The sequence below is a fragment of the Neopelma chrysocephalum genome, unplaced genomic scaffold (assembly GCF_003984885.1).
Source record: "Neopelma chrysocephalum unplaced genomic scaffold, ASM398488v2 Primary Assembly neopelma1_147, whole genome shotgun sequence".
NCBI classification, from domain to species: Eukaryota; Metazoa; Chordata; class Aves; order Passeriformes; family Pipridae; genus Neopelma; species Neopelma chrysocephalum.
Window position 1 is genome coordinate 7541483 of NW_020897809.1, and position 12655 is coordinate 7554137.

The window sequence follows — 12655 nt, forward strand, 5'->3', positions numbered from 1 at the left end:
AAGCAACCCTTAGCCCGCTGTGATCCAGCTCCTTAGAGATTCTCCCAGTCAAAAATCACCTTAAAAAACCACTAGTGTCATTTGCAAGCCAAAAAATATAAAATGCAAAAACCTCCTTCCCTGGGGGACTGCTTTTACTTCCTGAGGATGCAGTCCTACCCAGATCCACGAGAATCCACCGCAAGGAGGGGGCCTAACACAGCACAGCCAGATAAGGGGCGGCTGACGAGATGCACCACAAAGCAAGAGCTCCTAAATGGTTATGGGTCAGCCAAAACCCCAAAGGAGTTTGTTCTAGCAAGACCATTCTTGCTTGTCCCTGGGCCCTGCCTCCATCTGATATTTGCACAGGCCCCCCCCAAGGTGTCTGCCACGGGTTTGTATCCCTCTGGGGATGCACACACAGCCAAACAGGCACTTTCACTGTTCTAGCATCCTCCCGCTACCCTGTTGCAATAAGCAGAGTTGATTGTCAACTTCAGCCAAATAAGCAAGCATAAATGCCAGTAAAAGAAAACATTGCATACATCCCTCATCTGGAAATTAATTTTGTTTGTATTTATGTTCCCACATGTTGTCAGGGTGATCTCTGGGCTCAAGCCCACACGTGGAAAAATCTGGACTGTGCCCTGTACTAGCAAACTCACTAGCTCGGAGGCAAAACTGTTCGCTCCTCCTTGCCTCACACAAAACAGACTTGTGTGCTTGCCTTTGTGGTTCAGAGCACAGCTTCTTTTATCCAGAGAAGAGAAAAATAAAGAATCAAAAACAGGTTTATTTTTACACTTGGACACTGGAGCAGGAGGAAGCCCTCTCTTTTGTGCCAAGAGAAGAAAAAGAAGAACAGGTCCAGAAAGGAGCATGATCCCCTGAGTCACGATTTGTGGACAAATCTAGGCTCAGCCACCTAGACTGAACCAGGAATCTATTCTACATCCCTCTGAGCAGAACCAAACAAAAACAGAACATTAAGCTCAAACACCTCAGCTGGGGAACAACCCAACTTCCTGCCAGCCTAGCAAGATTCAACATTACCTGGGCTTAAACAACAGCAAACAGGTTTTAGCCTCAAGCCTCTTTCACCCCTGAATGGACCTCATTTCCTCAAAAAAACCCAAAAGGTTCAACCATGTCAACCACAGCCTCCCCAGTACAGTACCTGCTGAAGGCTCATTCCTCAAAGCATCTCACTACACAGGCCAGCTGCTCCTTGCTGTAGTCTCCCTCCTTGATCTCTCCCTAAAAGACTCTGCATCCAAACTACCTTCCTGGCCTGCCATAAGCACCCCATCACCATCCCATCCACCTACCTGAGTGCCTGGGAGCACTGGGAGCCTGGAGATGCCCTCAGCTGAGACCTGTGATTAGACCCAGACCTTGGTGAGGCTCCCCAGTCCCCTCCCAGATCAGCCCAGCAAGCAAAGTCATTAGCCCTGAGAGGGAAGGCTGCAAAGTGTGGTAGAGAATGACTGAGAATATGACCTTGCAGATCTAAACATCTTCTCTCTGGTAGAGTTCATCTCTTTTCTCTCTTGATGGTCACTACCACATTGCACCAGAAATATGATTCTGTTGTTGCTCCGTCCACTTGAAGGCCCTACTTCTCTTCAGTGTTGCACTGAAGTATGAAAATGGCCTTGAGATGGTCTTCAGGGAGTGTATGTGCTGATGCCAGGCAAGGGGAACGGCAAAAGACTTTTATCAGTGGTTGTATTTAGAGGTGGCAGCCATGGGACTCTGAGATGGATATTTTCCTAAGACAAGCAGAAAACAGTGGACATTATCCCATGAAAGTGTCTATGAACATGAAAGAAGTCTGTTCTAGTGAGTTGTTCATGCTTTGGTCATAAAAATCACATTTCTAGGGTTGCTGAAAAGGGAAGAAAAAGCTAACTTCAAAGAGAATTGCTGAGGTTTGAACAAAATCATGTAATTCTTGACATTCACATTTGAAAAAAAAAGCAGAATAAAAACATTTTATCAAAACTGAGAAAATCTGAAATCAATCTGACTGAAAAGTTTTGACTGGCGGATTACCTTGAACTAAAAGGAAAGAGGAGTTGCCAACAGCAGAGACAATTGGATTCGTACCCCACTGTCCTAGGTCTCCTCTATTAACATAGTCTTAGATATGGCCTTATTAGGGGCCTTCAAGGACAGACTTAGAGAAGATTCCACTCCCCATTTTCTCTGCATAGCTGTGTGACCACAACAAGTCCCCAAACAGCATTTCTTCACATAAATAAATCCCCCAGCTGGCTGCCATGTTTTGCACTAGAAACTTTGTTTGTCTTTATCATTAGCTCATCCATGGAGTCTTTCTGGTAAAGTCATGACATCCTCAGTTCACAAGAGGAGCCTCAGAGGAAAGGAAATGAGGAAGAATGAGCATCACTTCAAAACACCTGCCACTGGCAGGTGCAGGTGTTGCACAGCTGCAGTGAGAGACCAATGAACCAGAACAGCCAGCATCCCCAGTGACTGACTGCCTGCCACTACAGCAGCAATTCTGCTGTCTCTCTTGCTCCCTTGCTCTCTCACGTCTTCTGGTGAATGCTTTCAATTTTTTTTTTTAATGAAAAGGGTTCTTTTTTTTTTTCTCAGCAGCCCCAAATGTGCTTTACTAGTCCTGTGCATCTGGTTAGATTGCCAGCTGACTCAGACTGTTAGCTCTGCAAATATACTGCAAAGAGACTCTACTTGCAAAGCTTCTCTATGGCTTACACATACCTACTTAGTCATTATAAGGTAGGTTGAAACCTCTCTCTACACAGCACATCACTCTAGCTAGTGACTAGTTATTTGTTGATCCAATAAACTCCCTTGAAAGTAATAATTAGAACTTATCACAACAAAGAGTAGAGTTTATTAATTACCACAGAAATTATCTAGTTCCAGAAGGTTGAATAAAAGATCAGGATAAACAGCAGAGATTACATTCGACTAGTTCTTCTGTACTAACTTTCAAAACTGACAGTCTTATGCAATCTAAAATGTTTGTGTTAATAGATAACAGCTAGTGCATCAGCAGCAGGTCATTTTCTTTAAAACAAACGTGTTTGAGAAGAGTAAGCAGAAAGTATCAAAGTTATGGAGGAAAGACTGTAGGTAGATGTGTAGGAAGGTACTGCAAGGTGCAAGTTGGATTTTAGTGCAAAAAAACCTCTGAGGGTGCTCATCAGCCTCCTTTCTGTCACACCAAAAGGGTGACATATTCAACAGCATGGAAGTGCTTTATGGGGTGATAAAGGCAAGAGAAAACATTGATCTGAACTTCTTGCTAGTTACTGTGGGAGTCAACGTGTCCCCCCAGAAGATGATGAAAATGAACCCATCTTGCAGAGGTAACTGAGGCCCATTGCAAGGACTCAAAAAGTCACAAGCAGATGCAGCCAAGTTGTTCCCCTACTGCTCCCCAGGTCCTGCAGCAGCCTCAAGGGCCACAGAACACCTGCACCACCATCACTCCTGCTACATCAACAAAATGAACACATTTGTCATTCCTTCCACTTGACCTCATGTAGGTCTTAAGCCTATCCAGAAGCTGAAAAGCATCCCCACTTCTTCCCCAGTGTGCATCTATACATCGGTGTGTACACGTCTCAAAATCACACCAAATGATTAAGCTGTGATTATCACCTGAGTCTGAGGAGGAACTGGCTTGCTCTACATCTTTGCCACACGCTCCCTAAGTACTATTGGTCAAATAATTTAAATCCCTTTTCTGACTTTGCACAGCGAAGGTGACAACTACTCTTCAGGGGACTGGAAAGGCTTAACTCCCCACTGGGAATTATGTTCTGCTCCTCATCTGGAAGATGCTAGAGAGCTGCCAAATACTATTATTAATTTAGAACAGCTAATTTGTTTCAATGAGATTAGCATGAAAATGCAGGAGCAAAGCTAGGTAGGTGGCTCCAGCTCTCCCTGGATTCATGGTCCTCCACCCACCCACCAGGGATCAGTCACAGGGAATCAGGTAACTTGCACAAAGTCATCAGGACCAATTCTAATTTGCTAATTACTCCTTTAGGCATGACAGAGATTGATTCGCATTAAACTTTCATGGGTATCACTGATCTCATGCACAAGCCTGGATTATCAACCAGGCAGTGCCAGTGGTATTGAGTGAAGGTTGGGTGCTCAGGCAGCCAGGCAGTGCTTGAGAAGGGCTGTTGAGAGTTTTGGTGCCAAAGAAAATCCACACTCTCTTGAAGAAAAATGTCTTACTAATGTGTGTTTATTTATCAGTTGTTGGAATACCAATATCCTGTGAGGAGACTAAAGGTCCCAAGTGACAGGTAAATGAACACCCTCCAGTTGTGCCATTAATTCCGAGGGAACAAGTGGGAGAGTTTTCCAGCAAACTTGTCAGCTGTAACTAACTTGATTTTCTGAGTGAGGACAGATTGCTAATCACCCTGTGCTCCCCTCTCAGCCAAAGTGGACCTTCCTCGGCAGCATCTGCCACTTCCAGAAGTGGAGAGCCCATACCAGAGGTCATTGCCTCATCAGCCAAGGCAGAGAGGCCTCATTAGAACAAGAGGCTTCCCACATCAGCCCTGTCCCTGGACAGCCACATAAGTTTCTCAGTTCCATGGTGTCACAGTGTCCCAGTCAGACCCAAGAACCAGCACAGGGGAGCCAAGGTCCAGCACAGGCAGGGGTCCATGAGACCACTTGCTGCAGCACTGCCACTGTCAGCACAGCCCGGGTGTTTTTCCAGCTGTGCTGGCTGCAGGATCACTGCTCTGACATGGCAAAATTTCCAAACCCTTTGCCCTCCCTGAGGCATTATCTGCCACTAGAGACAGACGATCTGAATGAATCTAGCTCCAGCCAACTCTCTGAGGTCCAGAACATGTTGTCCATGGAAAAACAACACACACTAGAGAAACAAAAAGTGAGAGACTACCTGGCTGCCGTTTATAGACTTCTCAGAAAAAGTCAGCAGACAAGAGCCAAACTCGAACGTTCACGTCACTCCTTCACTTATGGAAGGTGAGTTTGCTAAATGCCTGGATGCTTTTCAGCCTTACAGCCCAATTCCTGTATTTGCAACCATAATGTTGGAACAAGTAGCAGGGCTTAAACTGGTGCCCACTGGACTCAATAGGAAAGGCAGACGCCAGAAGCTTTTTTAGATACATAACAGTGATTCTTCATACCTCTCTTTCTGTGGGCTACTGGACTCCACCCTCAGTCACATGCAAAACAATTCATGGATAGATTTTTCCATTAAATACCTCAGACTGCCTATTGAGGTTCCTGGTCCCTGGTTCATGTGGATAAATAAAATTTCTGCTTTGGGAAGTGCTAAGCATCCCCTGAGTCCAATCCAAGAATCAGCTACAGATTCAGGAGAAAAGCAGAATCATACAAGGAAGGGACCTGAGGGACTGACAGCAAGCCCTCCCAAACCCTTCTCTTTGTGACTGCCAGCTGTCCAAGGCACAACCCTCTGACTATTATTCACTAAATCCCCTGACGTAAAGCTGCTGTTGCCCCAGAGCAGCACACACGAGCTGCTCTGATGCTGGATGCTGGCTCAGACCTTCCTCCTGGGCAACAAGCAGAGCCCTTCCTGCAAAAAGAGCCCATCACTCTCTTTTTACTGGAAAAGACAGAACAGTGCTTGCTATGCCATAACTTGCTCCTATTTCTGTTTTCCTTCCTCTGCTCCCTTACAGAAAACTACAGACCACATTCACCTCAATTTTCTCTCCTTTTCAGGATGGTTATGAATCCAACATGAGCAGGGGATGGGTTACCAGATGTGCACCAGTGTGAGCAGCAGGAGAGCTGGCTTTCCCAGGAATAACTTGCCATTCACGTATTTCACTTCCATTTTACCTCACACCTTGGCAGGCTGCACTGGGCAGAGATGCAAACACTGTCCTCTTCTCATGATGGCCAGACCCTTGTCAGACATTGCTCTAAACTGTAGAATGTTTGAATAGAAATTTGGGGCTCAATGAGATGCTAGACAAGGCATACACACTCCGTAGGGCAGAATGGCTGAGCTGATGAAAGCTCTCTGCAATGGACGTCTCCAAGAGCTAAGAGATTCCCCTAGTCTTATCTCTTTAGGAGATCAAATACTTACATGAGCTTTGAGTCAGCCTAACCACAAAATTATCATAAAAGTGATATTCGCATAGAGAACATGGCAAGAGATGATGGATGTGCTCCAGCTCCAGCTGGAGGAAGACCTGCACTAAGCTGGCAGGGCAAATCAAAGCTTAGACCTGTGAAACACTGAGCACTGCAGAGCTACAAACTTAATGATATGGATCATTTCACCCGAAGAGTCATTAAGTTCCATCCCTCAACTTGTATGCAAGCAAACATGAGAAGTTAAGGCTAGAAGATTCTTCACAATATCTATTTTTCACACACCACACACCTTCAAACACCTCCCCCCCCCCCCCCCACCCCTTCCCCCCCCCCCCCAAAAAAAAGCAAGAACAAAACACAAATGTCCCAGAAGGAATGAGCAAGGAAAGCCAAGGACCTGTTGGGATTTGCAGTCCCTGCCTTAGCTGGGAATTTTTTCCCCCGGATAAGCCATGGCAGTCACTGCCTCTGGCTTGTAAGGAAGCCAGTGGGAGCTTAGCACAACTCATTCTTTAAGAGCAATGTCTCTGCATAACAAGCAAGCAAAGTACAGCAGTCGCTGAACCGAGTGAATAACGGGTTTCATAGGTGCTGTCAAAAGGGGAGAAGGAAAATCCCAGCTGGCTCCAAACAGCTTTCTATGTGTGTTGGCAAGTCCTTGGTATTTCTCCCAGACTGGAAGGGCAAGTCCAAGCCAAGAGCCCAAGTACAGCACATCCAGACTTACATAACCCAAGGGGCCCAGGGTAATCATTAACACTGGATTATTGCCACTGGCTTTGTGCTGGAGTCACCTGGTTGTTTGGATTAAATGTATAGTGGCCGTTTAGACAAGGAGAAGGCTCATGGCACAAGCAATTAAGTGAAAACAACCCCCAGGGAGGGTGGGAAGCAGAAGACTGTTGGAAACATTGCAGGGTCTAAACTCAAGCACTCCTCCGGGGAGCCAGGTTTGCTACCTTTCATCACACCACCCTGCTCAATGGGGTAGTTTGTTTTCCATAGGGGTGCAGCTCCCTGCCCTCCCCCCAAAACTGCCAGGGAAAAAAGCCCCCACGTAACACAGGTCAGGGGAGCAGGACTCTTCTTAGGGAGTTGTACCTTGATGACTGCCATGTGCTGCACACCAGCAGGTGAGCTCTCATTCCTCTCTCCTTGGCATGCTTTCCAAAAGCAGACATTATCAGTATCTGCTGATAATGCTGATAAAGCCTGACTTTATCTATGCCCCATCTTTGCCTTTCTTTGCTTATCTGATGTCTCACGTGTCCTATTACTCTTTGCCCTCTGTAACCCCTTGTGTGTTATTGACATGTTGTTTGCGCCACTGTCTGGGGCAAAGGAGGTTTGGGACTTCTTGGTTCTGCTCCCATTTCCACTTTGTGTTGGCCTATGGTCTTGGACACATCGCTCCACTGCACTGTGTTTAGCCACGGGTCACAGAAGTCAGGTTACCTCACAGAACATCCCTTTACTCATATTCCTGATGCTTAGTCCTTACCTCAAGTACAACCATCCCAATTGACAGCTCCTTACCTCTCATAACTACCACTTCACCACTAGCTCTGATGAAGGACTATAAGCCTTTTAAAAACAGAGAGTTCTTGCAAGTGTTAGGAATCAGATCACAATCGTTTTGCAAAGGCTGTAACACTGCACGTGTCCATTCACACCTCAGAAATGAAACTATAACGGCTTGAAGTCAATGAGACATAGGCTTATGTATAACTACACCATGCTGTGCTTTGTCATGCAGAGTTGCTGAAGCAGGGACATCATAAACTTTTCTACAGTTGTGGTATCAAAGCACTTAAATATATATTTATCTTCAGGTGGATAAACTCAGGCTTAAGGCAAGGCCACATTTTTCTCATGAATTGGCAAAGCCCAGGCAGGCTAGTAATTTCACATAAAACAAACACTGAAATCTCTTTCGGAAATTTCTACTTTTTTTGTGACAAATCTCTAAAAATGTCATTAATTTCATGCAGAACTAATTCTCCTTTCACAGCAAACACAGCCCTACTCTTTTCAGCAAAACACTGTGACTTATACATAAGCTTACATTTCCTTACAGGTATTAACTAGAAAAACCCACACAATCTACACTCAAAAACCATACTTAAAACAGAAAAGAGAAAAAAAAATAAAGAAAGAATAAGGATTTCATGGAAAATATTCCAGGCTGAAACATAAACTTAGATCTTAGATTTCTGCCCTGCTGTGCTCCAACAGCAGGGATTTTGCATTACTCCACTTCAGCTTCAAGTATTGCCTCTTGCAGAAAAATAACAGCTTCTGCCCCGAGTGTCTTGCAGGGTGAATTGCCCAACTTTACAGCAATATCAGAACTCCAGGTGAGATGGGGAGGAGACTGAGATGCTGGTTAAAATAAAGCAGCTGGTTTACTGCATGAAGTGGGTAGGGTGAGAACAGAAGGGAATCGCAGATCCTCTTGGTGCAGGCTTGCTAATTAAAATGAGTACATGACTAGCCCTTAAAACAGCTGTGCTTAGCACTCTGGTCTTCAGGCTACACCTCAGAAGGTAACAACAACCTGGAGTGCACAGAACTTAGTTTGCCTCATCCCTCAGTCCTCTTGCCAGACTGATAGGGATTCTCTGGGAAAAATAATCAGGGGTCTGGAGAGCCCTGGCTCATCAGCTGGCACTTTTTGGTGTCTGTTCTTCAGGGAGACACTTAAATCCCTCAATGCCTGTTAGTCTCAGAGTGATTCTTGCTGGGAGAAGATCTGGACCCACTGCACCATTGCTCCCATGGAGACTCAGAAGTGACTTTAACACCAGTAATGTTGCTGGTTTCTTCTTCCAGTGGAGGCCAAGCAACCAAAAGCACAGTGCAAGAGATGTCCCAGCTTGCAGATCACCAGAGCATCATGTTCATGCCCCTGTTGTTACAAATGGGAAGCAATGGCTGTTGCAGAACAGGGCGTCTTCTCCTCAGGCCTGAGGCAAGCTTCGTACCACAGATCCTTCACATCACTCTTTTAGGCGTGGGTTTACAGAAGAGCCAACTGAAGCGCCTTGGCACCAAGACCTCCGTCATGCCAAGCCTTTCTTTACTAATCTAATCCTGTGACTACTGGTCTTACTCCTGCTTCTTCCATCCAAGGATCATACAAATGCAAATTAAGTCCCACAGTATCACTGTGATGCATTATTATCCCCATTTTACAAGAAAGGGAACTGCAGCACACGGCAGTCGAGTCCTTTGTCTTGGCTCGCACAGTGAATCACAGTCACAGTGTGAAGCAGACTTTGAAGCCCTTCCTCCTTCACACTAACCACTAAAGTTTGAATTCCTTCAACACCTGCTTGCTCTAATCCATTAACCACAGTTTTACTGCATCTGCAGACCTGTTCCACAGCAGTCAGGAGCCAAGGAAGGCATTTGGGTCCCAGCGTGGCTGCCAGGCGAGGCGTGAGGGCTCCGGCGAAGAGAGCGCTGAAACATCTCGCGCCTCCCAAGAACTTTCTGAGATGAGAAAAACTAAAGATAACTTCAGATCTCTTCCATCATCTCCCTGTTAAAAAGCACCTGAAAAGTTACATCCAGGTGAATCAAAATTTGAAGTGCTATTGTCTTGATTACAGAGCTGGCTACAAAGGAAATTAACGAATAATAATTTCAAGGAGGAATTTAAAATTTCCATTTTCATTTTATTGTCAAAGTAAATATATTTTTATGAAGAACAAAAGAAAATATACAGAATTGTAACTTATGTACACTGGCTTTATAGGTATTTTTGTTTCCAATTTACACAAATTTGATACGTTATTAAAAGATATTTTATATAGATATGCATCTATGTACAGTTTTATTTACATACATTCATAGGATGTGATATAAACCAGTCAATAGATGATAGTTCATTTATATTAATTTCTAGAGGACAAAAGGAATGCATTCACTTCAGCTAGACCTGCTGCTCTCGCACAGCGCGGGCTCCTGCTCTGCCTAGCGCTAGGATCGCACTTTCCTATTTCCCATTTTGCCAACAAAAAGGACAAACAGATGCTGTCTGCGAATGGAAAGGAAATGCAACATCCATTATAAAATCATTTCTAATTACTGAATTCTATTTTCTTCTAAAGCTTCTTACAATTGCCAGAGTTGAAAAGAAAAAAACAAAACAAGAAGAAACAAGAACAAGATCATTTGCCTGCTACCATCTGATTATTTGTTTAAATTCCCTTCTTAGCCAGCTATCACACAAATTTGTTTCTTTTGGCTACTGTTCTCACCCATTCGCCCACCCCAGCTGCATGGAGCTCTGACATGGCTGTCAGGAAGGAGGGGATTAGCACTGAAGATCACCCCTAGACCCTGATCTCACAGTGCTGTCCCACCAGGCCATGATGCCTCCCATCCTCCCTGGGCACAGGCACATCCTACAGACCCTGCCTGCCAGCAGGCAAATGGAGACTTAGCTCCAACCAGCGAGGCCTTGATTCATGGTGGCTGCGGGGATGCTTGGTGCTCGTCAGGACCACCAGGCACCTCCGAGGCTGGGGCCCTGGTTTCTCCCCCACAATCACACAAGAGGATGGGAGCAGAGATAGGACCAGAGCTCGGACGCTCTCAGAAATGTCTTCCTGCTGCCTTACATGCAGACAACAGCTCTTCTGCTAAAGACAACAGATGCTGCAAACCAGACTCAAAGGAAAGCAGTGTGTCCTTCGACACCTGGGCATCCTTTCACCCCATGGCAGCACAGGACAGAAGCAAGCACACAGTACTGAAAGGCTCCACTCCAAGCCATTTCGCCCAGCCTGAGCTTCCCAGTTTGCCTGGGATGTGCCTTTGCTTAAATATATATATATATACGTATGTATGAATATATATACATAAATATTTATATATAGCCCTAGCCAAGGGAAAGGTAAATGTGAGCTGGGGAAATTGGAGCTGCATAGAGATGTGCATGAAGGCACATTCCAGTGCTCTCAAGCCTTCTCTCCCCCTGTCCCCAACTCCCACTATTCCTCCTCCTATGGCCAGCCCCTACAAATCCTTGGCTCAGGCGACCCAAAAACAAAGGAGTTGTTTTCATTTCAAAAGGAATTTGCTGTTTCCAAACTGGACAAATAGAGCAGCTTAATAAAAACTCACAATGAATGGCCTGTACATGAGCAAAGCCCTCAGGAATGCCAGGGCTATAATTAACTAGCAGCAAGCAACTTTTACATTTTCCTGTGCAGCAGAAAACAGCTAAAAATAAAACACTGTAATTTCCAAAAGAAGCAGCAGTAAAGGAGGGACAGATAGAAGGAAAGAAAAATAATATCCTTGAAAGAAAAAAAAAAAAAAAAGAAAGAAGCACCCCGCTCCCCTGACCCAAAAGGAACTTCATTCTCAAATCATCTTTGAAGGAACACAGGGCACTCAAACATGGTGGTATAAAGTAACAGCATTAACTGTTCTGTGGAGACAAATAAATTATCACTAGAAATACAGTGAGCAAAGTGCTGTCATCGGCTGTTGTAAGATGGCTGGGTGGGAAGGGGAAAGCGGGAACAATCAGTTCACGGAGCGGACGGAGCGGTTGCTTCGTGGGAATCGATGCACCTTGACATGTTTGGACAAGTGGTCACTTCTAGCAAACTTCTTCTCACAGACAGGACACTGATAGGGTTTCACCCCCGAGTGGGAGCGCCTGTGCCGGGACAGCTCATCTGACCTGGAGAACCTGCAAGAGAAGAGAAGCCTTTTCAGATAAATGGGGTTTTATTTTGCTAAGTCTCTCACAGCAGATAAAAAAAAGTCCTGTCGGGCCACTGGGAGACTCCACAAACTGAAAGGGACACAAAGCAGGGCTGGTTTGGTCTCAACCATCAGTCAGCAGCAGTGATGGAAACACACAACTATCAACCTCATGCCATGTCAGCTCTGGACTCAGAGCATGGAGGCAACGTTTGTACCAACCTTGCCCTAGACCCAATAACATGGGTACAGCTCCACAAAAAGAGCACTGCTCTTGATCCCTCTGCCAGTCTTCCTCAAAGCTTCTCCCACAACCTCTCTCCTGCAAATCCAAGCACGGACTCCTCTTAAGCAGAGACAACAACCACCGTCTTTTAGGAGAAATCTGCTTTCAAGCTCCCACTGACACGAGCACAATGGATACCCACTAATTGCACCTAGTTTGAGAGGGACTCCAGATATAGCTAGCCAGCCATAGCTACCCAAAGCAATATGACGACTTAGATTCAGCTGAAAAATTGTCTTCTGTACATGTTCCTGCAAACTAAATAGAGAGTCATTAACATCCCAGTAACAAAAACACTCAACATTGTAACAGCTGAAGTTCAGGTGGGCCCCAATAGCCATTAGCATAGTTACTGTACGGGTAAATTGAAATCAAGGTTGAACCTTTAATTACCAAAAGCTTCTTCCATAGTCTTTTGAATTTTAGATATTTCCCACCTTCTGTCTCCATAGAAAAATCCCCAAATAGCCACTGTGAATCCACAGGCTTTACTGAACTCAAATCAGCTAATCCTCTCGTCTTAACAGC

General features: G+C 45.2%; 1 protein-coding gene across 4 annotated transcripts in view; it reads right to left on the minus strand.

Annotated features, from left to right (window-relative positions):
• Positions 1-2836: 2836 nt before the first annotated feature.
• Positions 2837-12655, minus strand: part of KLF15 (Kruppel like factor 15) — a 30807-nt gene continuing 20988 nt past the window's right edge. For all 4 annotated transcript variants that reach the window (XM_027700350.1, XM_027700353.1, XM_027700351.1 and 1 more), the window contains exon 3: positions 2837-11827. In XM_027700350.1, the coding sequence (XP_027556151.1) occupies positions 11659-11827 (169 nt within the window). In that variant the 3' untranslated portion in view covers positions 2837-11658. The remainder of the gene's footprint in view (positions 11828-12655) is intronic.